Here is a 27,297-nt window from a genome sequence, read left to right as displayed (position 1 = left end):
CTTCCTTGTCTCCCATGTGGGTGCAGGAGCCCAAGGACTTAAACCATCTTCTACTGCTTTCCTAGGCCATAGCAGAGAGCTGGATCAGAAGAGGAGCAGCCAGGACTAGAACCGGCGCCCATATGGGATGCCAGCGCTTCAGGCCAGGGCTTTAACCCGCTACGCCACAATGCCGGCAATAGAAATATTTCTAAGTTTATGACCACAAACAATTTAAACCTGTCTATGTGCCTAAGACAAGAACGTAATGAGTAGGGAACAAGAAGTAGAATCGGGAACACATGGTAAAGGCATGAGAAAAGTATGAAGCAGGAGGTAAGGGGCCACAAGGATACAGTTCCATTAGACCTTACTGAAAGAAAGCATGCCCACAGTTAAGGCCAAGGAGCTGAGTGAATGCCTCAGGGATTGTGATTGCTTCTCCCACTCCAAGGTCACTGTCCTTAGGGGCTCCGTTGTCCTAACCGAATCTCCCTTCAAAAGTCAGGTGCACCATCAAGTGCAGCTGCCACCTCCACTGCCAGATCCTAAAGACGGGGTCACTTCCACATCTCCGCCGAGCCGCACCCTCTCACGTCTGGAAGATTCCTAACAAGAGGCATCAGCTTTCATGAATTCTGCATTCGAGGGTGGTGCATCGTTGGGAAAAAGCAGACTTGCCCTTACTGCAAAGAGAAGGTTGATTTGAAGAGGATGATCAGTAACCCGTATCCTTTGTTAAAAAGTCCTAGGATGTTACCTTAAATGTTCCTAGGGGTGCATTCTTCAATGTGTACTCAATGACTGTATAACTTTTGTGACAGCAGGAAATGGTTTTCCCTATTTCAGAATTCCTTGGGATCTCTCCCTCCTGTGCCTACCCTGCATCCTGGTGTGCCAGTTAAATGCCAACAAGCATTCCACTGTTGGTGTTTCCTATTTTCTACATTAAGAACATGAGTGGGAATGTGATGGGACATTGCAAAAGGTAGTTTAAAATACGAAGGAATAATTAGGACAGATGAATGGGCCACTGCTTGGATTGGATGAGTGGAAGATGGGTAAATAAATTGGGATCGAAATTGTAAAAGCCCTAAGTGTGAAGGAGGGTATGGAAAAAGTATTTTTTGAGATGTACCAAATTTTATTATTCCCAGAAATTAGGAACTGGGTCTCAGCTTTTTAACTTCGTGGCCATGCCGTCACTTCTTCTTAGGCTGGACCCTACTGGTGTAATGTGGAGAGGAAGTGAAGACTCACGGATCTGGGCAGCTCTATAACAGCTACCAGGCTTTGCAAAGGCAACACAGGTGGCTGGCTGAAGAGGCCCAAGTTTCACTGCGGTTATAGGAAGGGAATGGCCCTCATTCAGAGCTGACCAGAAAGACTTGATCCTGAACCCACAACCCCAAGACCATGTCCTATCTCTTCTAGGGAATGAATGGGACAAATGGGATCCCAACGCATCCCCCCTTAAACAGACAAGGCCAGAGAGGTTGGCATCAACCTGCCACACACTCGCTCTTCCTCCAAGAGGGAGCCTTCTTCGGGACAGGCAGTTACGCTCTACAGCGATGAAATAGCTTCCTGCCCACTGCTGCTCCCTTACTCCTCACCAAAGGTGCAGTTTAATGGTGGATCCCGGCAGCAATGCCCCCATCTCTGAGCACTGCAAATCAAGGAACGACTTTCAAAGAGCACATCAGAGGAGAAGGTAGTATCAGTGGGTCTTTGGGTATTAGAGTGGTGCCATGGCAACAGAGATTGCCGGCCCGCATCCCCTGGCTCCACCCACAGCCTGGCCTTCCCAGTGATCCGTGTCACACAAGCACAACTCAAGGCTGAAGGTGACGCTCCTTCCTCCTTCCTTTGTACCCACAGTCCCTGCATACCCCTTCTCATACCAGGAGAGGAATTTGGCTAAGAACTTATAAAACAGGCCGGCACTGCGGCTCAATAGGCTAATCCTCCACGTTGCGGCGCCGGCACACCGGGTTCTAGTCCGGTTGGGGCACCGGATTCTGTCCCGGTTGCCCCCCTTCCAGGCCAGCTCTCTGCTGTGGTCCGGGAGTGCAGTGGAGGATGACCCAAGTGCTTAGGCCCTGCACCCCATGGGAGACCAGGAGAAGCACCTGGCTCCTACCATCGGATCAGCGCAATGCGCCAGCCACAGTGGCCATTGGAGGGTGAACCAAAGGCAAAAGGAAGACCTTTCTCTCTGTCTCTCTCTCTCACTGTCCACTCTGCCTGTCAAAAAAAAAAAAAAAAAAAAGAACTTATAAAACTGCAGTACATAAACCTTTGGTATAAAAGTGGTACTAATATGATCATAAATGTCACCTTAAATGACTTAAATAAAAAGGGCAATTCATTTCTTTTTATAGTCTTAAGGCCCTAAACTGTTGAATGCTACACATTCTCAAAGGGCCTACAGGAGCTATTCTGCACATGAAAATAACCATTAATTCTGCTAATGAAAAATTATGTTACATGCATACAAATTATGACTCATCAAAAAGGTACATGGTCTCTTTTTTTTTTAAAGAGAATTTTTAAATTTAAATATATGCTTTCATCTGCTTGAAAGACAAAGCAACAGAGAGGGAAGGAGGGAGTGAGAGAGAGGTCTTCCATCCATTGGTTCACTCCCCAAATGCCATCAAAAAGCTAGGGCCGGGCTACGCCAATGCCAGGGACCTGGAACTCAAGTCTGGGTCTTCCACACGGGCAGCAGGGATCCAGCACCTGAGCCTTCACCTTCTGCCTCCAGGATGCATTAGCAGGAAGCTGGATGGGAAGCAGCACTCCGACAGGGGACGCAGGAGTCCCAGGCAGTGACTTAGCCCGCTGGGCCACAATGCCAGCCCCACCAGCTCTCCTTCATTAAGACTCAGTGTGGAAAAGCTGCTTTTTCGGTTGTAAAAAACCAAAGACACTATGCATTCACTAAGTGCCCTGAACACGATTTATCGAGAAAACCAGAAAAGCTTGTGTCTTAGGTGATGCCCTAGTGTCATCAGTGAGCCCTCTGTGATGTGCCGACTGCAGGAGAGCCCAGAACGAAGCTTTTGTCCCCTTTCAGCAGCTTCTGCTGTCCTTGGTTTTCCCATAGTCGCTCCCCACTTCCTCCTTCTCCGAGCATATACCCTTGCCTTTTATTCTATTTATTTTATAAACAATTTCAATTTATTTTCAGAGAGTGGGTGTGGTGTAAATAGCAATGGTAATAATGCCATGAAAATCACATAGGGGACTTCTAATTCGCACACAGAATTGACAACAAAAGAAATGCCCATTTATTGCACTGCTTACTACATTTGCAAATGGGACTGATGCTATCTTGCTACTTGGCTGTACACAGAACAACCTCCTTAACTGAGCCTTAGCTGGGAGCGCACACATTTTCTGTATGGACAAATCCTGGACTGGCTTCGTTATTTAGTGGCCTGGCAACCTGTAGTGATAGGAATAGTTCAAGGCATTAACTATTCTCTGGGGCTGGAATAGTGCAGCACACTCGGGCTGAAGCAATGCCTCGCATGGTTGAAGATTTCTAAACCTTTGGTCTTGTATTTAATATTGATGTTCTTTTTTTAATTTTAGAATCCCTCAGGAGTTTGGAAAATTAAGATCTGGTATCATACTTGAAGCAATCTGTGTGGAAAGAACTCAATAAAGTGTGCTTTCTCCATCTTTCCCGCTACAATCGCTTTCTAACCTCGCATGTGATACATTCGTTACACCCGTTTTTGGCCATTCTGCCTCCAATATGACCAATAACGATCTCATCTGTAAAAGGTTTCAGAGGTTTGCAAAATACACACAGAATTTAGTTAAAACTGCTACCTGCTCCTTAATCCAACACCCTCACAGTAGGGAGCGTTGTTAAGTAACCTATGGTTTGGGACCAGCATTGTGGCATGGCAGGTAAAGCCACCTGACAGCATCTCATATGGGTGCCAGTTCGAGTCCTGGCTGCTGCACTTCCCATCCAAGTCCCTGCTAATGGTCTGGGAAAGCAGCGGAGGATGGCCCAAGTCCTTGGGCCCCTGCCACCCATGTGGGAGATCCAGATGAAGCTCCTGGCTCCTGGCCCAGCCCTGGCCATTGCAGCCATTTGGATAGTGAACCAGCAAATGGAAGAACTCTGTCTCTCTGCCTTTCAGATTAATTAATTATTTTAAAAACTTTTGTTTAGGGGGCTGGCACTGTAGCTCACTTGGTTAATCCTCCACCTACAGCGCTGGCATCCCTTTGGGCTCTGGGTTCTAGTGCTGGTTGCTCTTCTTTCAGTCCAGCTCTCTGCTGTGGCCCGGGAAGGCAGTGGAGGATGGCCCAAGTGCTTGGGCCCTGCACCCCATGGGAGACCAGGAAGAAACACCTGGCTCCTGGCTTCGGATTGGCATAGCTCCGGCCATGGCGGCCATTTGGGGGGTGAACCAACGGAAGGAAGACCTTTCTCTCTGTCTCTGTCTCTCTCTCTCTCTCTCTCTCACTGTCTGTAACTCTACCTGTCAAAAAAAAAATTTAAAAAAACCTTGGTTTAGGGTTAAGGTCTTTTCTGCTCTAGGTGCAGCTTTTATACCACAAAACCCTTCTGAACAGAGAAGAGCTTACTCCCAAAGCCCAGCTGTCACGCCTACTTGATGGGCCCTGGCAACTCTGGGCTTCCTGGGGCTGCCAGCTGCACTAAAACCCACCCAAGGAACACACTGACGTGGAGAGACGCCCTCCTTCCTTTCGTGCCAGTCAGTCCACGCCCACGCGAGTGCATGCACACATTCCCCTACACACAAGGACAGACATATTCTATGCACTGCTCTGCTCTTATTTTCTCCGTGAGACTTACCAGTATTTGAAATCCTGTCAAATGTATTGTAGGTTTGTCTTCTGCTCCGTGAAGGCAAGGGATTTTATCGGTCATGTTCCCCAATATATCCCCCATTAAAGCCATACCCAGCACAGCACCCAATAAATATTTGTTGAAAGAATAAGTTTATCTGGCAGGAGAGACCGATTTAACGGAATAAGAAAGACAACCAGAAAGAATTAACCCAAGAATGCTATGCTGGACCTCAAATTCATTCATTTTAAGCTCCCAGTCGTTTGTTAAATAGCCAACAGCATATAGAGAACACCACGTATCTATTCGGAAACACTAGAAGCCACTACACTTGCAGGAAGTAGAGAGGAAACACACTGATTTTCCCTGTCCGTATATCGGCAGTGTATCTGAGCTATTCAAAATGCCATTGTCCACATAACACACACAAGATTTCACCGTGTTGGCAACTTCCCTCCTGCACACTGCCCAGTGCTTCAGCATTGTAGCTGCCCTAGCATTCGGATTTCTAGATGTAATTCTGCTTCATTTCTCTCTGCAGCAAATAGTTCCACAATGCAATTCTTACATGCTAGGCATGTTCATGGGACTACAGAGATAAAGCAAGATCCTAAACTTACAGTCCACTTATAAATAAAAGATTTTGTATTTGGATAAAGCACTAAGTGAAAATTAGTTTTCTTTTGGAAAAAAAAAAAAAAAGAGTCCCTTAAATCGCCCTCTGATGCACTTGCCCCCTGCTTGGTAAGGAGAGCTACACGGAGGTAGAGTTTATGACCTTTAGAACTCTGGGCAAGGAAGCCGGCATTTATAAGCCAGAAGTCAAGGCGACCCTCAGAGCTCAGAAGTGTCAACAATCACTACACAACCTCAGAAAAAAAAAATCAAGTTGCCATTTTCTTTCTACAACTGAAGTCTTCACACTCTAATCCCGATTTGGCAAAGAACTATGCACATATGCACCGAGAAGAGACAGGGGAGCTACATACGTTATTACAAAGCTACCAAAGGTCATCCCAAGGTCAGGGGAGAAGACCCCATTCTTATTTTCTCTTATATGCTGTTACCTTTTTTCTGACACTTCCTCAGTGAATATACCTAACATTCAAAATGAGAAAAATGCACCTGATTTTTAAAGATTATTTTAAAACTATCAATTATGAAGCTATCTGTGTTGCTGTTTAAAGTCTTGAAATTAAATATTTAGATCAAACCAATGTTGAATTGATCTGGTGTTCTCTCTCTTTTTAAAAAATTTATTTATTTATTTATTTAAAAGGCAATTATGGGGGTGAGGAAAGAGAGATTTTTCACTTGCTAGTTCACTCCCCAAGTACCTGCAATGGCCAGGGTTTGCCCAGACCGAAGCCAGGAGTCTAGAACTCCGACGGGGTCTCCCACGTAGGTGGCAGGGGCCCAGGCACTTGGGTCATCCTCTGCTACTTCCCCAGGTGCATTAACAAGGAGCTGGATCAGAAGCAGAGCAGCCAGGATTCAAAATGGAGCTCCAATATGGGACACAAGCATTGCAGATGGTGGCTTAACACACTGCGCCGCAAAGCTGGCCACCATCTGGCTCTCTTGAAAATCAATGTGGTGCCCACTGTGGGAAACACGGAAGAAAACAGAAATCCCCCTGTTGTGCTGGGTTTCTGTGACAGTCCCACGGGGCCTTATTGACAACGTGTCCCTCTTTCCGTAGGCTGCCACTGTCTCACCCTCTCACCTTCCAAGCAGTTGGTATGAGCGACACGGCCTGGAGCCTATTATGCACTTAATGAACTTATTTCTCTGGGTATTTCTCTTCAAACAGCAGGGTTTCTTATATGCCTGCCTGTACCCGTGACAGAACAATAACCATTTACAAACAATAATACCTAAAGGGAAAACCACTTATTGGAAAATAATAGTAACAGAAAAAAAAAATTTACCAGCACTAATATGTAAGGGAAGATCAATTATTGAAAACTAGCAATAAATAATAACAGAAAAATAACCATTGTACCAGCAATAATGTGTAAGGGAAACAGGTACTTGTGGTCCCTGTTCTCTGGGGCTTGGAGCTTTTACCCCCCCCCCCCCCACTAACCGCCAGAGGGGAAGAAGACCAGGGATGTTATGCTCTGTGGTTTGTTTCTATTCCTGAATTTCAAACCCTCAGTTCCCAAGGATAGAGAGACTATCACCCCTATTTTAATGGCAGAAAACATGTAGGATCAGGTCCAGTGGCATGGCCAAGGTTACCCAACTACTGACCCAGGTCTTTCTGACCCCAGAGCCCACTTAGCCACAGAAACCCAATTTTGGCTGAGAAGAAATCAAAGCAGGTTTTCTCCCTCTGGAATATGGTTTCCAGAGTAAGGAGACAGGTGCACGGTACCACTGACCAGCTCTTAGCAAAAAGTAACACATAAATTTAATGTAGTATTAAATCTTGATCACAAAAATTTACTTATGGTAGTAGCTTCTATCTTCCAATTACTGTGTATCAAACTATTTTTGAGACATTGTGAGGAATCTCCAGGTATATAGTTATTTAAAATCTGTTTAGCTCACATGTATTTATTTTTAATTTTCCAAAGGGGGGAAAAAAGGAAGATTTTTTTTTTAGAATTAGAAATATTTTTTTTTCCAATGAAGAAAAAAGCAAAACAGCAACAAGACACCACGGGAAGTAACCAGAAGTTGAGAGCCTTGGTGATTAGACACCAAGTAGAACTGAACAGGTGCTAAGAGCTACAGAACCTGAAACAGCATGTGGAAGCTTTTTTCAAAGTCTCCCAAACTGAGTATTCCATTTGTTCTAACAGTTTTGTTCTCATGGGAAAACACAATTTAGTGTTCCTTGTGTTGTGTGCCCTCTCTCAAGTGCCTGCTGCTGGGAAAACCCATCAAGTAGCCAGACAGACCCAGTTCACGTGACAGTAACACCCTCTGGTACTCCGTCTCCTATCAAGGTTAATGGGACACACAGTTCTTACTCCCCAGGATGACAGCCAGTTTGGCTGAGCGCCTCAAACGTTTCCCCTTGGTGCTCTTGAGACCAGTTGCACAGAGACGTGGGGAAGAGCACCCTCTTTCGCAGAAAGCTGACTGACCTGACACGGTCTTTTGAAGTCTTCAGTTCATTTGCATTCTGTCCTAAAGATCTAAGCCATAGGCTGCAGATGATCCAGATACCAATAACGGACTTAGACCGTGACTGTCCTATAACGATACTACCCCCAAAGCCATTTTTCCTAACCTGGTGAGTTTTCATAAAACAGTTGTAGTAGTTGTAGTAAACAGGTCCTCAAATGAAAAATACATTCGTGTGGTTATCGTCAGAATAAACATTAAAACAAGGCACCTAAAGACCGCAGATAGGCCAAGACTGGCCTTCAGGCAGGAACCTAGGACTTTATGGCAGCCCTCAAGTTCCCCCAGAACCCGGCGTGCTCAGCCTCCTCCGTGGGCCACTCCAGGTAGGTCCTGGTGTTCATGATCTTGCGCAGCTTGCAGAAGCGCTGGGGGATGGCCTTTTTCTCAATGGGCTCCAGGAGCACCAGAATGGCGGCGTCGTTGTTCTCATCAAAGAGGCGGAAGTGGGAGAAGTCCAGCTCGTACTTGCACCACTCGCTCTTGACGAAGTTCTGCGAGAGCACGAAGACGGTCTTGCGGCTCTTCTCGATGCAGTCGATGATGTTGTCAATGATCCACTTGCCAGGCACAAAGTCCCGCTTGTGCAGACACAGCCTGAACGGGGGGTCGGAGTTCTCCAGCTCCTGCACCAGCAGGTTCTCCACCCAGTAGGAGTCGTGCTCGCTGTAGGACACGAACGCATCGTAACACACGTCCCTGCAGGCCGCTTTCCTCGGCTTCCTCTTGGCCTGCAGCCAGGCCCACGTCATCTTCAGGTACCACAGCCCGTGGAAATGGCGGCACAGGACCACGGCGAGCAGCGTCAGCAGGAGGAGGGCACAGCACACGCCAGACACCACCGCTGCCCTGTGGCACTCGGACACCGACAGGCGCGCGTCCTGCACCTGCTGGCCACGCACGTGGGATGGGGAGTCACACAGGTAGCTCTCTGGCCAGTCCGGCAGGACCCTGGTCAGCGCGGGCTGCTCCTGAGTCAAAGACAGGAAGTCGCAGGAGCAGATGAAGTTGTTCCCTCCGGCTTCCAAGGCCGTCACCTTCTGAAAGGATTCGAGCTGCTCCTTCGAAAAAGTGTTTATCGAATTCCTGCTGATTTTCATGACCAGTAGCATAGGTAACAAGGAGGCACCCGGGAGGGTCTTTAACATATTTCTGGAAATATAAAGTTCTTTGAGTCTGGGCAGAGTCAAAGAAAACACGTTGAGATTGTTATTGCTAACGTCTAGGATTTCCAGGGTCTGTGGGATGCAGTACGTCAAACTGTGTATCCGTGTGCTGGACAAGTTCAGCCGTCTCAACCTTTCCGGCCACTGACACGTGTCAGGCATGGCGTGGAAAGTATTCTTACTGATGTCAAGGTCGGTCAGGTTTTTCAGCGTCAGCAGGGTCTCGCCGGTTTTTTCTAATGATGTCAAATGATTTTGCCTTAAAATTAGCGTCTGCAGAGAGGGCCAGGCCTTCTCGCAGGCTGAATTTTTCAAATATTCTTCCACCATCAGATTTTCACTGAGATCTAAGTATTCTAATGATTTTAAATGTTGTGAGAATGAACAAGGAACCAAAAAAACCTTACTGTTTTCCACTGTGACCCTCTTCACCCTTTCTGAGAGTGAATAGATTGTACTCAGATCGTAAAATAAGTAGAACTTGGGGATGTGCAACCTCCATATTGTTAACGTTTCGACTTTACCCAGATCTTGACTTAGGTCTCGGTCTGGTACTTCAAAATCACCAACTCCATTAAGGGTGCAGTCATCAAACTCTAAGTCCAGTAACTCAGGCACATAAGCCAGAAGTTTGAGTATTTCATTACAACTCTCATCGGTGATTTTCACACTTCTAAAGATAAATCTGGTAATCCGTGGATTCGGTTCGGTGACAGACAGCCCCGAAAAACGGAAATCTTCCAGATCAGTCTCTCTCAGCTCCAGACACTCCACAGAACTTAAAAGGTCTGGGAAGAGCTTGAGCAGCAAGGTGGGCTGCCTCAGGTGGAGAACCAGGCGGCTCACATTGGGGATGGATCCCAAGCCCCGTGGCTCGTAGCTCTGCAGGTTTGACCCATCAATCTCAAGTTCCTCGAGAGAGCGGACTCCGGCAAAATCCATCCTCCGAATATTCGCAAAGGCATAAAGGCTTCCTACTTTCAGGATTCGCAAATGTGGGAGGTGAGAAAACAGAGATGTCTCCCCAAGGGTTCTGTAAGGGTTTTCCAGCAAGTTTAAGAATTTCAGGGACGAGAGAGGCCTGAACCAGGCGGCGGATAAATGAGATAGGTGGTTATTGGATAAGTCCAGGTGCTCGAGGCTGCCCAGGGAAGAGAAAGAATCTTCATCTATCGTGTCGATTCCATTGGACATCAGCATCAGAGCCCTGAGGTGCACACACCTGTGCAAGTCACTGTCTCTGATATAGGTGATCTCGTTGTTGGACAGGTCAAGGCTTTTCACCGTTGCCATGAGCCCCGAGGGGATGGATTGGAAGGATCTGGAGCGCCCATCGCAGATGCCGGCAGGGTCACAAGACAGAGAGGGCAGGTCAGGAGCCCCTTCCGTGGGGAGGCTGACTATAGCCCCCAAGGCCCACACCGTCCACAACGCAGGTGGCATTGTCCAGGGATCCAACCTACAAGTAAAAGACATCCAAATGAGCAATGGTGAGTAGCAGCGTTCTCTTAACTCAGATTCTTGAGAAATGTTTTCAAAGGCGTGCACAAGCACACACACACACACACACACACACATCTTGCACCACTAACATGGGCATCTGCTTGTCATGCAGGGATTTAGAAACACAACCAACTGGGAGCTCAGAGCAGGACTCAACAGACAGGTGGAAAGAAGGAGTGACTGGATGTGGGAATGAATGGCAAGCCGCAGAGGAACTGGGCCAGGCTTCACCATAAGGGTTTTCAATCACCTTTTCCTGCGCTCAGCCCTCGTTACAGGTAAGCTCACCTCTTTCCTGCGCCAGTATCCTTTTGACTCACGGAGCTCTCCCAGGACCACACCACAGCTCTCCGTGGACACTATGCGCTGAGTGAGGCCCCAGGAACAGCACAGTCTCTTGCCCAAAGGAAAAAAAGGCTCTGGCTCAGCAGCCATGGCTCATACCTACAACAGGCTGGCAGGAAAAGGGCAGGGTGCTCCAGGCAGAGCAAGGTGGTTTGCTCTGAACACCAGAAGCTCCTCTCCCTGCAGAGAAGTGTTTGAGCCTGGATGGATTGTTCAGGCCTGGACAGCTGCCTGGACCACAACCATGCATCCAGCAGTTTCCTCCCTGCACTCCTTCTGGGCCGTGTAGCCCATCCCTCTCCTTTATTCCTTGCTTCTGCTTGCTTTTGTCTGCATTTGTGCAATGCACTAACTCTGCCACAGTTTCTGAAATACTTAGCCCGAAGAACAAAACTTGTTCTAGGTAGAACTGATTTCGCACAGTCACAGAATCTGAACAATTACAAAGACCTAGGTTATATAATTTACAGCCACAGATAATGAAAACATACAGAATCGAAGCCTAAGTGTGTTTGGTTTGGGAATTTAATTAACGCCCACACCAACGCTACTGCTTTGCCTGCCTTCCTCTCTGTTCTTAGATAAGTGGGCCATGCATATCTATTCTGGAATGTCACTGTTCCCCTGCTTTGTTGGGTTATAACTGATGTACAAAAGTCCAGTCCATGATTACAGCAAACAACCTGGTGAGTCTCGACATACAGGTGCACTTCCGGTGCCGTCGTCACAACCCACATCTCAAGCATCTCCATCACTTCCAGAAGGTTCCGCCTCTCTCTGCTCTGCCTTTGTGCCTTCTGAGTGGAGCCTTTGCGTCTTAGTCCATTGGTGCTGCTGTAACAAAATACCTGAGCAGGTCACCTGTAAAGGGTAGATGTTTCTCCCTCAAGGCCCTGGAGGCTGGGAAGCCCCACCAAAGCACTGGCATCGGCGTCTGGAGAGGCTGCTCTCCTGCTGCCAAACAGCGCCTGGCTGCTGTATCCTCACACGGTGGAGCTGGATAAGAGTGCTGCCTTCAGTCTCACACCGTCCTATATGGTATGTTAAGGTCACCTGTGAACTCTGCCTTCGTGACCTCATACCCCCCAGTGGCCACACTCCACAATAAGACCATCACATCGGGCATTAAGACTCAACAGGAATTTTCCAGGCATACCATCATTCACGGTGCAGCACTTTTGATAATGTTTTTAATATTTTCTTTAATAATGATTCCAATGAGTTATTTAAAAATCTTACATTATCGTTAACAATATTCTCCCTATTATTTTCTAAATCCTCCTTGCTTTGTCTTTTGCTGAGGTCTACAATTTACCTGAGGTTAATATTTGAGGGAGTAGACAGGATTCTTTTTTTTTTTCCCAGTATGAAAATTCAGTTAACTCAGCAACATTTTCTAACAGGTCATTCGGGAAACAATCAACAACAATAATATCTTTGTCAATAGTCACATACCTTTAGAGGAGGGAGTCTGGTATGAGTGTTTGGTATCCAGATCCAATGTCTATTTGTCTATCCTCACTACCAGTAACACACTCTACTAAGTAAATAATACAACCTGGTATTCAGGACTGCAAGTACTTCCTCCTTGTCTTTCTTCAAGTATGGCTTGGTTATGCTTGGCCCTTTGAGTATTTTTATAAATGGCAAAGTCAATTTGTCACTTTCAAAAACACTACCTGTTGAGATTTCAATAGGTAGTGCATTGAATCTATAGATTGGTCCCCAAACAGATTGGTTTGGGAACTATTAACATCACTATGGCACCAAATCTTCAGTTCCATGAGTATGACAGATCTCATTTAAGTCTTTGTTACTGCAGTAATATTTTAAGGTTTTTGCATAGAGATCTTGAGCATAGTTTGTGATATTTATTCCTAAGTATTAGATGTTTCTGAAACATTGAACTCAGTATTACATGCATATTTATATGTGACACACACCTATATGGAAAAATTCAATTAAATTTTACATTTGACCATGCATGGAGCAATACTATTAAACTAACTTAGTAAGAGTTTGCAGATACTATAGGATACTACATTTTCTATGAATCCAATCACATCATCCAAATATAATGATGATTTTTTTTCTTTTTTTAAGGTTTATTTGTTGTTTAAAAGGCAGAGTGACAGAGAGATGGTCTGGGAGTGAGGGGGAGAAAGAGGGGTGGAGAGAAAAGGCAGGAAAGAGAGATCTTTTATCTGCTGGTTCACTCCCCAAATGGCAGCAATGGCCAGAGCTGGGCCAGGCCAAAGCCAGGAGGCGAGAACTCCAACTGAGTCTCCCGTTAGAGTTGTAGGAACCCAAGTATTTGGGCCACCCTCTGCTGCTTTCCCAGGTGCATCAGGGGAGCTGGATCAGACACAGAGCAGCCAGGACTCCAGTTGGTACTTATGAGTGGGATGCCACTGTCAGAGGCAGAGCCTAACCCAATGCACCACCATGCCAGCCCCTCGTTTTTTCTTACACAGCATCTTTATTTCATTGTCTTGATGGCTGAATGTTCCATTTTATCAAATTTTTTTCTTCCTGAATCTACCAAGACAGTAACATGAATATCTGCCTTTCTCTGTTAATAAATAGTGGTGATTACATTGATTGACTTCACAATGTTAAGACAATCTCACCTTTTAAAAAATAAAATCCAAATTAGCTGGATGTATTATCCTTTTTATTCATTGCTAGGTTTGACTCACTACTAGTTTGTCCTAATTTTTGCATCTATATTTAGAAATTAATTTGCCCTATCAATTTCCTTTCTCCTAATACTCCAATCTGTTAGAATTAACCAGCCACCATCTGGGCCTCCAGTTTTTGTTGCTTTGGCATGTTTGTTTCTGTGAAATAAATTTACTGTACATGTACAGAACTATTCCAGGACTGGCATTGTGGTACAGTGAGTTAAGCTGCCACCTGCAATGCTGGCATCCTATCTGAGCACCAGTTCAAGTCCTGGCTGCTCCACTTCCTATCCAGCTCCCTGCTAATGTGCCTGGGAAAGCAGCGAAAGATGGCTTGGGCTTTGGCACTCACATGGGAAACCCAGATGGAGTTCCAGGCACCTGGCTTCAGTCTGGTCCAGCCCTGGTCATTGCAGCCATTTGAGAAGTGAACCAGCTGATGGAATACCTCATTCTCTCTCTGTCTCTCCTTCTCTCTGCAACTCTGCCTTTCAAATAAATAAATATTTTTAAAAAGAAAAGAACTATTCCAACGTTCTTTTTCCTTTGTTAATTTTTGTAAGTTTTTCAGGAAATTTATCTTCTAAATTTTCAAATGTACTTGCACACTTATAATATCTTCTTATTTTCATTTCTATGGGAGTTAATGTGTTAAAACTTTTAGACAGAGGCCGGCACTGTGGCATAGCAGGTAAAGCGCCACCTGTAGTGCCGGCATCCCATATGGTTGCCGGTTCAAGTCCCAGCTGCTCCTCTTCCGATCCAGCTCTCTGCTGTGGCCTGGGAAATCAGTAGAAGATGGGCCAAGTGCTTGGGCCCCTGCACCCACATGAGAGAGCTGGAAGAAGCTCCTGGCTTTGAATCAGCCATTTGGGGAGTGAACCAGCAGATGGAAGACCTTTCTGTCTCTCTTTAACTCTGCCTCTCAAATAAATAATTAAACCTTTAGAAAAGTGTTTGTACAACTTACATTTGACAGTTTATTTAAGCAAACAGCAATTCATGAAGGAGACAACACCCAGAACCAAAGTTCAAAGGAGTCTAGAACCCTCCATCCAGTAGTACGGAGAGTGAGCTTTCAGAGGCCGAAAACAAAAGCGAAGGTGAGAAGTCACCTGATTGGCCACGGCGAGGCGTCAGCTCTCTCTGGAGATGGCATAGTGTGGCATTTGCCTTATTCGGGAACGGGCTGATCTGGCAGCCTCTGGCTAAAGCGTGGAACCTTTAACTTTATCACTTTGTTATTTGAGAGGCAGAGGGGAGCAGGCCTCAGACAGACAGAGGTTCTGTATGCTGGTTCAGTCCTCAAATGCCACCAACACCTGGGGCTAGGCCAAGGCCAAAGCCAGGAGCCAGGATTACAGTCTAGGTCCCCCACGTGGGTGGGAGCAACCCAACTATCTGAGCTATCAGCTCTGCCTCCCAGCGTGTGCACTGGGAGAAAGGTGGCATCAGGAGCCAGAGAGCGGAATTGAACCCAAGCACTTCCACAGGAGACAGCGGCACCTTAACCACTAAGCTAACAACCTGCTTCTGCTTTGCTGGTTTTCATTGACTGAAACTCATCTATTTGTTACAAGAAAAATACTCCTATGTACTAAGTTAGGTGGCAATTTGTTACATAGGAACTGATTACATGGAGGCTAATGGCCTCCTAATTTATATATTTTAACAAAAGTGGAGCCTTTTATTCTTCAGAACAGTTATTTGTGCCTGCGTTTCTCTTGTCTTGCCAATGCTTGTAATTTTTAGTACTTTCAAAACCCTACTTTTGATTTTACAAAACCTCTATTGTCTACTCCTTGAATTTCTATTTATATTACCATCCCCTCCCTTCTGTCTTCTCTGGATTTATTTTACTGTTCTTTTTCTAGTTTCCTGAAGTGGATGCCTGTTCATTAATCTTCAGTTATTCTTCAATTCCAATGCATGCATTTAAAGTTATAAATTGTTATCTAAACTCCAGCTCAGCTGCATTTGACAAGTTTTCATATGTCATTTTTTCATTTGTGTTCAAGTATTTTCTAATTCTCTTAGGAATACACTAATTTACAAATATAGAGGTTTGTCCTTGTTGTTTTCTCCTTTAATTCTATTACAGCCAGAAAATCTACTCTGTAAGACTCAAATCCTTTCAAATGTGCCGCAGTTGGTTCCTTGGCCCAGCACACAGAGTTCCAGTATGTTCTGTGGCTTCAGCTGCTGCAGAAAACTGCTCTGCATAGGTCCAGTAAGTCAAGAATATCATCCACACTTTTTTATTTGCCGATACACAATAACTTTACATATTTATGGGATAAAGTGTGAGCGCTGATTCGCGTATCCATTGTGTAATGATCAAGTCAAGGTATTAAGCACGTCTGTCACCTCAATATTTATTTCTTTGTGGGGAGAACATTCGAAATCCTCTCTCGTAGCTACTTTGAAACACACGATGTAATATGGTTAACCACAGTCACCCTGCGAGGCACAGGACCCCAGAACGTGCCTGCTCCATAACCCCGGTTCTGTACCCACCATGGACCCATCTCCCCGTAACCACCATTCTTCTCTGTACTTCACGAGATCAGCTTCTTCAGATTCCACAGCCGAGTGATGTGATGTGCTGTTCGCTTTCTCTGCCTGGCTTATTTCACTTAATCTAATGTTCTCCAGGTTCATCCATCTGCTGCAAATAACAGGACTTCATTCTCTTTTGCGGCTAAATAATATTCCATCGTGTGTGTGTGTGTGTGTGTGTGAGAGAGAGAGAGAGAGAGAGAGAGACATTTTCTTCATCCAATCATCTGTTGTTGGACACTTGGGTGAATTCCATATCCTGGATATCGTTAATAATACTGCAGTGTAGATGTCTCTTCAACATACCGATTTTATTTCCTTTGGATAAATACCAGTAGTGGGATTGCCAGATCATATGACAGTTCTGTCTTTAACTGTTTTCCATAACAGCTGGACCAATTCACATTCCCAACAACACTGTATAAGGGTTCTGATTTCTCCACACCCACACCAGCATTTATTTGTTATCAATTTTGATAACAGCCATTCTATATAGGAATGATATCTCACTGTGGTTTTGATTAGCATTTCTCTGATAATTCGTGACATGGAGCATTTTTTTCAAACACCTGTTGACTATTTTTTATGACCTCTTTTAAGCAGTATTATTCATATCTTTGTCTATTTTTTTTTTGCTACTGAGTTCCTTATATTAGGGGTCTTCAAAAAGTTCATGAATAATGCATATCATGAAAACCTATGCTTTGATTTCAAAGACTTTTTTGCACCAAAATAAACTTATCTTTTGAATTCTCTTTTTCCACAAAATTTTTGAAGCACCCTCATATATTCTGAGTATTAACCCTTTGTCAGATGCATTGTTTGAAAATATTTCTCCCATTCTATAGGTTGTTTCCTTTGTTCTGTAGAAATTTTATTTATTTATTTATCTGAAAGATTTATTTATTTATTTGAAAGTCAGAGTTATACAGAGAGAGGAGAGAGCAGAGAGAGAGAGAGAGATCTTCCATCCACTGGTTCACTCCCCAATTGGCTGTAACAGTCAAAGCTGTGCTGATCCAAAGCCAGGAGCCAGGAGCTTCTTCCAGGTCACCTATGCAGGTTCAGGGGCCCAAGGACTTGGGCCATCTTCTACTACTTTCTCAGGTCATAGCAGAGAGCTAGATCGGAAGTGGAGCAGCCAGGACTTGAACCTGTGCCCATATGGGATGCCGGCGCTGCAGGTGGTAGCTTTACCCACTACGCCACAGTGCTGACCCCTTTTTATTTATTTTTTTAATGGACACATATATATGGTGTGCAGTGTGGTCATTCAATGCACATATACAATAGCTATTGACCAAGTCAGGGTAATTAGCATTCCGTGTCCTTAATCATTCATCATTTCTTTTTGCTGGGAGCCCACAAACTCCTCTCTTGTGTAGGTTACCAGAAGCTGTGTTCACCCCGTGTGCTGCACAGCAGTGGGGCTGATCCTGCTTTGCTGCTGTGTTCTGGTTCCTCCCAGCCTCTAGTCATCTCTGTTCCACTCTCCTGTTCTGGGAGATCAGCTTCTGCAGAACGTGTTCACTTTCATGGGACCCCACCTGTCTGTGCTCTGCGTTCTTATCCAAAATATGGAGCATTTCCCTATGCTTTCTTGCAGGCAGCCTTTTCAGTTTTGGTTTTTAACATTTAAGCCTTTAATCCACTTGGAGTTCATTTTTATAGATGGCATTAAATAAGGGTCTTCGTACATTCTTCTCTAAGTGGATATGCAGTTTTCACAGCACTGACTAAAGCACTATCCCTCCATGATGTGTTCTTGGTGCCTTTGTGTGCAAGTAGTTTGCTGTAAGTGTACGGATTTGAGTCCTCTATTCTGCTATTGATCTATGTGTCTATTTCTATGACACTGTCATACTGCTTTGGTCATTATAGCTCTGTAGAGTCTATCACGAAGCCTCCATCTTTTTCTTTTCTCTTTCTAGACTGCTTTGACTTCTGGGGTCTTTTTAAGTTCCACATAAATTTTAAGGTCCTCTTCTCTATTTCTGTAAGGAACACCACTGGGATTTTGATGGGGGGGGGGGTTTACACTGAATCTGTAGATCACTTATGCCTAGGCTGTGCCAGGTAGTGCTATGGTTCAAATATGGTTTCAGTGTTCCCCAAAGGTTCATGTGTTGAAGTTTTATTTTAATTTTGGGCCAGTGGTATGGCATAGTAGGTTAAGCCTCTGCCTGCAACACTGGCATCCCCTGTGGGCTAGCATCCCAGTTGGAGTCATGGCTGCTCCTCTTCCAATACAGCTCTCTGCTAATGGCCTGGAAATGCAGTGGAAGATGGCCCAGGTCCTTGGGCCCAGCTCCGGTCATTGTGATCATTTGAGGAGCTGGAAGGTCTCTCTCTGTCTCTCTCTCTGTCTCTCTCTCTCTCTCTCTCTGCGCCTCTCAACTAAATAAATCTTTTAAAAAAGAAAATTTTAATTAAGTATTTATTTATTTGAGAGATAGACTACTTCCATTTGGTTCATTCCCCAAATGGCCACAACAGCCAGGGCTGTGCCAGGATTGAAACCAGGAGCCTGGAACTCAATTCTGGTTCTCACTTGGGTGGCAGAATTCCAATTTACTTGAGGCATCCCTGCCCCCTCCTAAGGCCTGCATTAGCAGAAAGCTGTAGTCAGGAGCTGGAACCAGGAATTGCACAAAGGCACTGGGTTGCAGGACACCGGCATTCTAACTATGGGATGCCTGTGTTGCAGGCAGCAGGTTAACCCACTGCGCCACCTGCTGGCCCCTCGAACTAGTTTCATAACTGCTAAATACCCATCCCATAAGTCATCTTCTTAATGTGACGTTGAATTCAGTTTGCTAGTATTCTGTTGAGGGTTTATGCATCCATGTTGATCATCAAGGATAGTAGATTTCCTCTTTTTTTGTTGGGTTTCTGTCGGACTTTTGTATCAGGGTGTTGCTACCTTATAGAAGAATTCTCTCCTCTTCAATTTTTTGGAATAGTTTAGAAAGAATTGGCATTAGCTCTTCTTTTAAATGTTTGGTAGAATGCAGTAGTGAAGCCATTTGGCCCTAGGCTCTTCTTTGATGGGAATCTTTTTATTACTGATTCAATCTCATCACTCATTATTGATCCATTCAAATTTTCCATTTCTTTATGATTCAATTGTGGCTGGTTTTATGTGTCCAGGAATTTATAGAAAAAGCTCCCATCCACTGGTTCACTCTCCAAATGCCCAGGCTGTGCCAGGGCCAAAGCCAGGAACTGGGAACTCCATCCAGATCCCCCTATGGGTGGCAGGAACCCAGTCACTTGAGCCATCCCACTGCCTCCCAGGGTCTGCATTAGCAGGAAGCTGGGGTTGGAAGCCAGGGCTGGAAAGCAAACCTAGGCACTGCAATGTGGGACACAGGCACCTTAGCTTCTATGCTGCATGCCCCCACACCTTGCCTTTTTTCACATTTTTCAGATGACTTTTATCATTAGTTTTTCTTCTGATAGCTTATTTATAAATAAAACAGTTACAACAAAATTAACTGATAGCTCAGAAACTTCCAAAACATACTGTTAACTATTGGTAATTTTTGTAAAAGCTTTAAAACAAGTAAACATTCTTTGCTTGAAACAGGAAAAACCTAAAGTAATAGTGAATAAATCATTTTCCCATAGTCATGATGTTTTTCTGTTTGTTTGTTTTCTTTTCCTTTCCTTTACGGTCCAGCCACGCTATGTACCAGTTCCTTTTTGGTAAAGGTCTTAGTAACAGAGCCAAGACTTTCATTAAGATTTGTATCACCTCAATAGGGGTGCACATCTGGGGCAGCTCTTAAGACAATGGTTATGGCGCACAGGGTTAAGCTGCCACTGGCAACACCAGCATCCCATAAGAGTGTTGGTTCAAGTCCTGGCTGCTCCACTTTTGATTCAGCTCCCTGCAAGTGCACCTGGGACAGCAGCCAACGATGCCCAGAGATGCTAGGCCCCTGTACCCAAATGGGAGACCAGAATGGAGTCCAGGCTCCCACCTTCACGACTATTTGGGGAGTGAATCAGCAGATGGGAGTTCTCTCTCTCTCTCTCTCTTTCTCTCTCTCTCCTTCCCCCTCTCTGCTCTGCCTTTCAAATAAATAAATCTCTCTAAAAAAAAAAAAAAATGATGGCTGTGACACCTGCAGTCCCATATCAGAGTGCCTGGGTTTGAGTGCTGGCTCTGTTTCTGATCCAGCTTCCTGCCATTGTGCACCTGGGGAAGTAGCAGATGTAGCTGGCTCAAGTAGTTGGCTCCCTGCCATCCATGAGGAGACCCGGATGAGGTTCAGTGCTCTCAGCGTGTGGGCATTTGGGGCGGGAACCAACCGGTGGAATCAATTTCTCTTTCTCTTTCTTTCTCTTTCTCTCTCAAGTGGAAAAAAAAAAAATCTCAGCAGGCTGTTGTTTGCACCCGGAAAACTCTCTTCTTTGAAACAGGAAAAACACTTCCTTGGCTTGCCTCTAAGTTCTAAACACATAGTTCTCGTCTATAGACGTTGGAGAAGTTAGAAGGGGAATTTGAGACCACTATGACTTCAGGAGTTGGACTCTTTAAAAAAGTTCTCAGCTGCTTCCCAGGCAGAGCCCTCCCTCAGACGCGTTAAGAAGGAAGGAACGCGGCGGGGGTGTGCAAAGAACCCCCCCCCCCCCCCAAGTCCTGAGCCCGTCCCACCTGGGAGCCGCGGTGACCCAACTCCGCTCCGGACAAATCCTGTGCAGGACCGGGCCACCGCCCACCTGGGCCACCCGGGGGGGGGGGGGGTCGGCCGGAGGAGCTGGAGCAAACCCCGCAGCCCAGCCAGGCCGGGAGGGCGCTCGGCCCCACGGCGGCCGAGAGAACCGGGCCCCGCCGCCGGGGATGGGTGAGCGCGCATTTGCGCCGCGCCCGCCCCGCTCCCCGGAGGGCACGCGCCGGCGTCCCCGGGACCCCGCCGCCCCAGTGCGTGTCCGGGTCTCGGCTCCCCGGGCTGCGAACGGGATGGGTGCAGAGGCGCGCCGGCGGCCCCGACGTACCTGGGGAACCCGCGGAGCCGGCCCGCCCGCCGGGGACAGAGCTGTGGGCCAAGCGCGATGCCCGCGCGGCGGCGCCCTCTCCTTCCGGGCTGCGGAGGAGCCGCCGTGCAGCAGGGCGGCAGTGCCCAGCGTCCGCCCGTGCGCTGCGTGCCCCGCTGCGTGCCCGTGGCCCAGCCCCTCAGGGCCGCCGCTCCGGGGAGGCTCGGTCAGATGACCGTGACCCAGGCCCAGCCCCCGGAGCGGCGCTGACCCCGGCCCGGTGCCAAGCCGGGTCGGAGGAGGGTGCTGGGCGCTTGGTTGGGGGCCTGCGGGCAGGGAAAAGAGAACTGAAATAGGAGAGGCCCCGAGAGGGACTTCCCAAGGCGCACGGCGGAGCTAAGTGCCCAAGCGGTGTTTTCTGGAAGCTTTGGGCATCGCAGACCTCCCATCACACCCCGGCGTTAAACTCCAGTTTCTTTCTCCAACCTGGGAACCCGAATTCAGGAGTCACCTGGCGCCAGGGTTTACTCCCACCCCCAAATTTAGGCTCTCCTGTCTGGAAATAACTCACCAATCACTCTCCGGACAGACAAAGCCAGAGTTTGCCTGGGGACAGATGAACACCCCCAGATTCCCACCCCCAGTCCTGCCACAGTCCCAGCTGGGGCGCTTACCTGTGGCACCTGCTCTTACTGCGAAAAGGCTGGGGCACCCGCTAATGTCTACAGCTTTGGGGCTAATCTCTTCCCTCGCTCAGCTCTGCCCTGCTTTCAGATTCTCAAAGCAGTCTTAGAAGGGCCTTCTTCCTTGCTGTAGAACTCGGTTTGTATCAAGCATGAGAGATAAAAAATAGTCTTAGAACCAAACCGCTTTAACACGGAAAAGCTACCTTCTCTCCCCGTCAAGACACTTACCTTCACAAGTTGAGATTCCAAGCCTAGCAGGCATCCTGGCTCCTCTCGCACAAGCAAGTGTCACACACATCATAAGTGACACAACAGATCTGAAAGCGGAATTCTGCCCTAAGTTCAGGGCTCTTTCTCCTACCTCGTGGCACATCCTTAAACTCTCTACTGGTTCAGACTTCCCCGCAGAAGAACCGGTAATTGGGTTTGCTGCCACAAACAGACCAGAGAGCTCAAGGAGAAAAGGCATACAGTGTATTAAGGCCCCCGTGTGCCCAGGCAGAGTAGGAGCCTCACGGACCCCCAGGTGTGTGAGTGTGGGGAGGGGGGCTTATATGCTCTGTCTAGGGGACAGGGGTGGGGCCATTGCGACTGAAGAGGGGTGGGAAAGGACTTTGAGAGGAGCAGATGAGCTGTGTGACAGACAAAGCCTGCGACAAAGAGTCCTCTGGGCTCTGCGTGTGGGGTCTGGTTTTCAGCCCCCTCCGTGGTGTGAGTTTAATTTTTGGCTTATGAAGCAGAAGTAAGGAGGTTTGAAGGCGACCGTGTTCCTCACTGGCAGACACGGGAACCTCAGAAAGTCCTGCCCTGCCCTCGCTCTCAGTTTGAAAGGCAAAGTGGCATATCTGGGGTGTCGTTTTCTGAGCCCGAACAGCTCAAAAATCAGGTCTTATCTAAGAAAGGAGTGAATGTGACTCGAGAGGGGCGGCTCTCCGTGCCCTGGGACGTTTGATTTTGGCCACAGTTCACCGACCACATGGGTCTTTCTCCGTACCCCTGATGACCCAAGCGCTCCAACCACCTGAAAAAACTTTTTCTTGTTAACTCACAATCTCCACATCTCTGCCTCGTGATCTCTCTGACTCTTGAGAAAACTTCTGGTTATTTTCCCTGAAACTAGAAACCTCAGTGTGTGTGTGTGTGTGTGTGTGTGTGTTTTAAAGATGTATTTATCTGAAAGTGAGAGAGAGCGAGAGAGAGATCTTCCATCCTCTGGTTCATTCCTCAGGTGGTCACAACGGCCAGGGCTGGACCAGGCCAAAGCCAGGAGCAAGGAACTTCTTCTGGGTCTCCTATGTGGATGCAGGGGTCCAAGCACTTGGGCCATCCTCCTCTGCTTTCCCAGGCACATTAGCAGGGAGCTGGCTGGGAAGTGAAGCAGCCGGAACACACAAACGGGCACTCATCTGTGATGCCAGCATCCCAGGCAGCAGCTTTACCCACTATGCCACAACGCCAGCTCCAAACCTCCGTTCTTTTCTCTATGTGTCTTCTCTAGTTGAACTGTGTAGATTGACCATAACGATACTGCTGTGTTATCCCCCAAAGGCAATCAGATCATTTAGGAACTCATTTATTTACCCACTAATTACCACCTGTCAGCCACATAGAGGGGAGCTCACCCTGCTCACGAAGCAGGAGGCACAGTCCTACACCTACTCAGCTCTTAACATTTTCCAAGCACTTTCAGATCTGTTTTTTTTTATCTGAATCTCACCACAGTGCGTGAAGATATAGTTGCAATATTATTACCCCTTCTGTTCAGGTGATGAGAAATCTAGCCCAGAGTCACCAGCTAGCAGCTGGCAGGTCCCAGGTTTAAACACTAAGTCTCCATACTCCCATCCAGTCAGTCTTCTTTCCAGCTTGATACAAGACCCCCAACAACTGACAGCTCCCCACCCCCCAGCAATGGCAAGGTAGAATGTGAGCACAGAGAATGAAAAGGTGTCTGGGAAAAGGGAGACCTGAGGGTATGCACTCACGTGTTGCTCAGCGACCAGGAGGTTTTCTGGGAAGTGTGCCAGTAGGCGATTTTGTCTGTTGTGTGAACTCCATGGAGGGATGGCTTAGCCGACTGCACACCTCAGCTATGTGGCATAGCCACTCTGTATGGGCAGCCCATCTCTGACCGAAAAGTGGTTATGTGGCACCCAACCAACTGGTCACAGTTTTGACCATCTAACTGTAATTCTAAAGGGAAGTGATAGCAAAAACACACACTATGTGTCTTTTCACATATTTAGTAAGTTTAAGAAGAAATACAGCCATCAGAAACCATGTGATGAGTCTGCCATCGTTCCCACACTGTCTTACAGATCTCTGCACACGAACACCCAGCCCTCAAAGTTCTTTCTACTCTGAGCACATTTCAGTAACATGTGCCATTTATAAAACCCAGGACTCAATGCTGCCTTTGTAAAGTAATGGCAGGAAAATTCTGAGTCTACGTAGAACCAAGTGCTGGAAACTGAAAATATTTCACTTCAGAGATAGTTTCCTTTAAAAGAGAGAGAGAATAATTTTCTGCAATTCAAATCCTGCATGCTGAGCCACTCCAGGGGCACACTCAGGTTGGTCCTGGTGTTTGCTATCTTCTCCAGTTCGCAGAAGCAAGCACTGGCGTGGCTGGCACCATGGCGCAGTAGTGCTGGTTCTAGTCCGGGCTGCTCCTCTTCTGATCCAGCTCTCTGCTATGGCCTGGGAAAGCAGTGGATGGTGGCCCAAGTCCTTAGGCCCCTGCACCCACGTGGGAGAACAGAAAAAGCACCTGGCTCCTGGCTTTGGATCAGCATAGCTCCAGCCGTTGTGGCCATTTAGGGAGTGAACCAATGGATGGAAGACCTCTCTCTCTGTCTCTGCCTAAATGTTTCTCTCTCCGTCCCAGTCCCTAAGGCCAGATGTGATGGTATTGATGGTATTTATCGGGGCTGGGGCTTTGGGTTGGTGATTAGGTCACGAGGGAGGAGCCCTCAGGAATGAGATTAGCTCCCTGGCTAAGGAGAATTCAGAGCCCCGTCTCCGCTCCTACCGGGTAAGGGCACAGCAAGAAGCCATGGTCTGGGAACCAGGAACCCAGACCGCATCTGACACCAAATCTGCCAATGTCTTGATCTTCCTGTGCTCCAGACCGTGAGAAATGAACCTCCACGGCTTATCAGCTACCAGGCTGTGGAATTTCTGCACTGCCAGCCCAGGAAGAACAAGGCAGCTGGTTTCTCACTGGGCTCCAGGAGCACGAGAAAGGCGGTGGCGGGGTCCTTGTCAACGAGGCAGAAGTGGGAGAAGTCCAGCTCGTACTTGCACCACTCGCTCTTTTTTGTGTGTTTGGTTTTTGTTTTAAGATTTATTTATTTATTTATTTGAAAGTCAGAGTTACTCAGAGAGAAGGAGAGGCAGAGAGAAAGAGAGGTCTTCTACGCATTGGTTCACTCCCCATTTGGCTGCAACAGCCAGAGCTGTGCTGATCCGAAGCCAGGAGCCAACAGTTTCTTCTGGGTCTCCCACGTGGGTGCAGGGGCCCAAGGACTTGGGCCATCTTCTACTGCTTTCCCAGGCCATAGCAGAGAGCTGGATAGGAAGTGGAGCAGCTGGGACTCAAATTGGTGCCCATATGGGATGGCGGCGCTTCAGGCCAGGGTGTTAACCCACTGCGCCACAGCACTGGCCCCCTCATTTGTTCTTGAACCATCCAGTTTTCCTTGAGACCCAAGTATCCTGGGGATTTTATAGGCTGCAACAGAGGAAGGGCTCTTAAGCAGATCTTGGCACTTTGAACTGTGAATCTGTTTGGCAGATGTAAAAGCAAATACAACTCTAAGGTCTGTGGTTGAAGGAACTTCCCACGGCTAAACTCTGTTGTTGTTGTTGTTAAGCTTTCTGTGGCCTGAGTGTGTTCATGGGACCTTGGCCATCCTATTTTCCATTTTCTTGCCTTCCATCTCTTCCTCCAGCAACCGCTCTGCAAACCCCATTGTTACGTTACTGAGCGCCTCTGAACACGAACCTGACATTGAGGTTCTCTTCTGCTTCCTTTCATCCCATGCGAAGAGCAGCTTTTCTCACTTCCAAACATTTGCGGAAACTTGAAAGATCAACTGAAATGTCGCAGAGTAAACCAACTGCTTGTAATGTCAGCCCAAGTAACTAACCTACATTTATTTCAGACTTCTCGGTTCACATTTCTGGGGATGAAAAACATCAATCAAGTTAATTCCAAACAGAAAAGCTGAAAAACCTTGTTTGTTTGTAAACATTTCAGGAACCTAAAATCAGAGAAAATGAAAAATGGAGAACAAGACACTTCCCCAAGTCTTTGAGGGACCATTCCAGAAACAAAGGGCCAAGCCAGGAGGGTGCTATGTGACACAGGCTGTCATGTACACAAGACTGCCACTCCCGAAGATGAGGCAACTAGTTCCCATCTGCTGTAAGAACTCTACTGGGCTGCTCTTTCATACATCTACCTGCCCTTCCACCTTTTCCAGCCGGGTTAGGAAACAGCGTGAGGCCCTCACCAGACACCACTGCCCATCCTTGACCTGCCAAGCTCCAGAGCCAACACTCACATTTTCCTGGGATCATTTCTTCTGTGTTTCTGAGTTAACGAGAGCCAACCTTCCTTGTCTGCAAGCTCCCTGGAGGCCCTGGCTTTGTCCCAATTCCTTTCCCCTTTGCCTACTCTCACCCTGTGCTGTACTTAACCTAGTGAACCCTGACACGGACAAGCGGAAGCTGCTCTCCGTATCCCTGCAGGACATTGAAGAGGATTTTTTTTTTAAGCAGAGTTGCTTTCTTCATCTGTTTCCAGACCAGAGTCTTGGCTGTTATTATCAAAATGAAATATAATTATTCCTTAACTGAAGGGCTCTACAGGGCAGTGGTAGTGGGACAGAACCAAAAAAAAAGACCCAGGCGGTCCTCCTACCTCTGTTGTTTCCTGATCGTGTGACCTTGAACAGTTAGTTGTTTGGACCTCAGTTTGCATTTGCAAAAAGAGTTTCATATTATCTTTCTCAGGGTTCTGTGAAAATAAATTGGATACGGTATTTGAAAGCAGGTCTCAGACTGGTAAGTGCAGCATTTACATTGCCACGGTCGTTACAGCTACTGTTTGTTGGTCCTCTCCTAAAAGCATTCTTTCTACTATTACTTGCAAGTCTTCACATTTGGCCTGCGAAGCTCAGACACATTACAGTGCCTACATCTGAACCCAAGTCTGTCTGATACCAACACCCATGCCACAGTCCATGTCCCTACAATACCTCCTGGGAGTTATATGTCCATATCATGGAACAGTGCCCACCCCAGGGTAGAACAGGTGTTCAGTTACACGCTGGACCCCTGTTTACCTTCTCCTGTCCCACAGATTCCATCTAGAATGAGAAGCCTAATCACAGCTCACTAGTTAC

The 27,297-nt window shown here is 46.9% G+C and overlaps 2 protein-coding genes and 1 long non-coding RNA gene across 6 annotated transcripts in view; 2 read left to right on the top strand and 1 right to left on the bottom strand.

Annotated features, from left to right (window-relative positions):
• The window catches only part of RNF175 (ring finger protein 175), a 48,213-nt gene extending 44,541 nt beyond the window's left edge, over positions 1–3,672 (top strand). For 2 of the 3 annotated variants that reach the window (XM_002716894.6, XM_089302324.1), the window contains 2 exons: positions 606–707; positions 3,366–3,672. In XM_002716894.6, the coding sequence (XP_002716940.2) occupies positions 606–707; positions 3,366–3,486 (223 nt within the window). In that variant the 3' untranslated portion in view covers positions 3,487–3,672. The remainder of the gene's footprint in view (positions 1–605; positions 708–3,365) is intronic. The other variant, XM_008267301.5, reaches the window with a different exon arrangement.
• Positions 3,673–7,364: 3,692 nt separating this feature from the next.
• TLR2 (toll like receptor 2) lies at positions 7,365–22,399 on the bottom strand. Of its 2 annotated transcripts, none has more exon segments than NM_001082781.1 (2): positions 7,365–10,585; positions 21,222–21,259. In NM_001082781.1, a coding segment is annotated over 1 exon segment (2,355 nt). In that variant the 5' UTR covers positions 10,570–10,585; positions 21,222–21,259; the 3' UTR covers positions 7,365–8,214.
• On the top strand, positions 10,479–21,205 carry LOC127483245 (uncharacterized). The gene is made up of 3 exons (XR_007909344.3): positions 10,479–10,616; positions 10,742–10,907; positions 15,760–21,205. It is a non-coding gene; the product is annotated as an uncharacterized LOC127483245 (long non-coding RNA).
• Positions 22,400–27,297: the final 4,898 nt, after the last annotated feature.

This window comes from Oryctolagus cuniculus, chromosome 8, assembly GCF_051225735.1.
Source record: "Oryctolagus cuniculus isolate XC-2025 breed Fujian yellow rabbit chromosome 8, ASM5122573v1, whole genome shotgun sequence".
Lineage (NCBI taxonomy): Eukaryota > Metazoa > Chordata > Mammalia > Lagomorpha > Leporidae > Oryctolagus > Oryctolagus cuniculus.
This window is presented reverse-complemented; position numbering and strand designations above follow the sequence as displayed.

What these genes read in the sequence shown, in the direction of transcription:
- TLR2 (XM_051819283.3), bottom strand. Translation starts at nt 10,569, where the DNA reads ATGCCACCTGCGTTGTGGACGGTGTGGGCCTTGGGGGCTATAGTCAGC.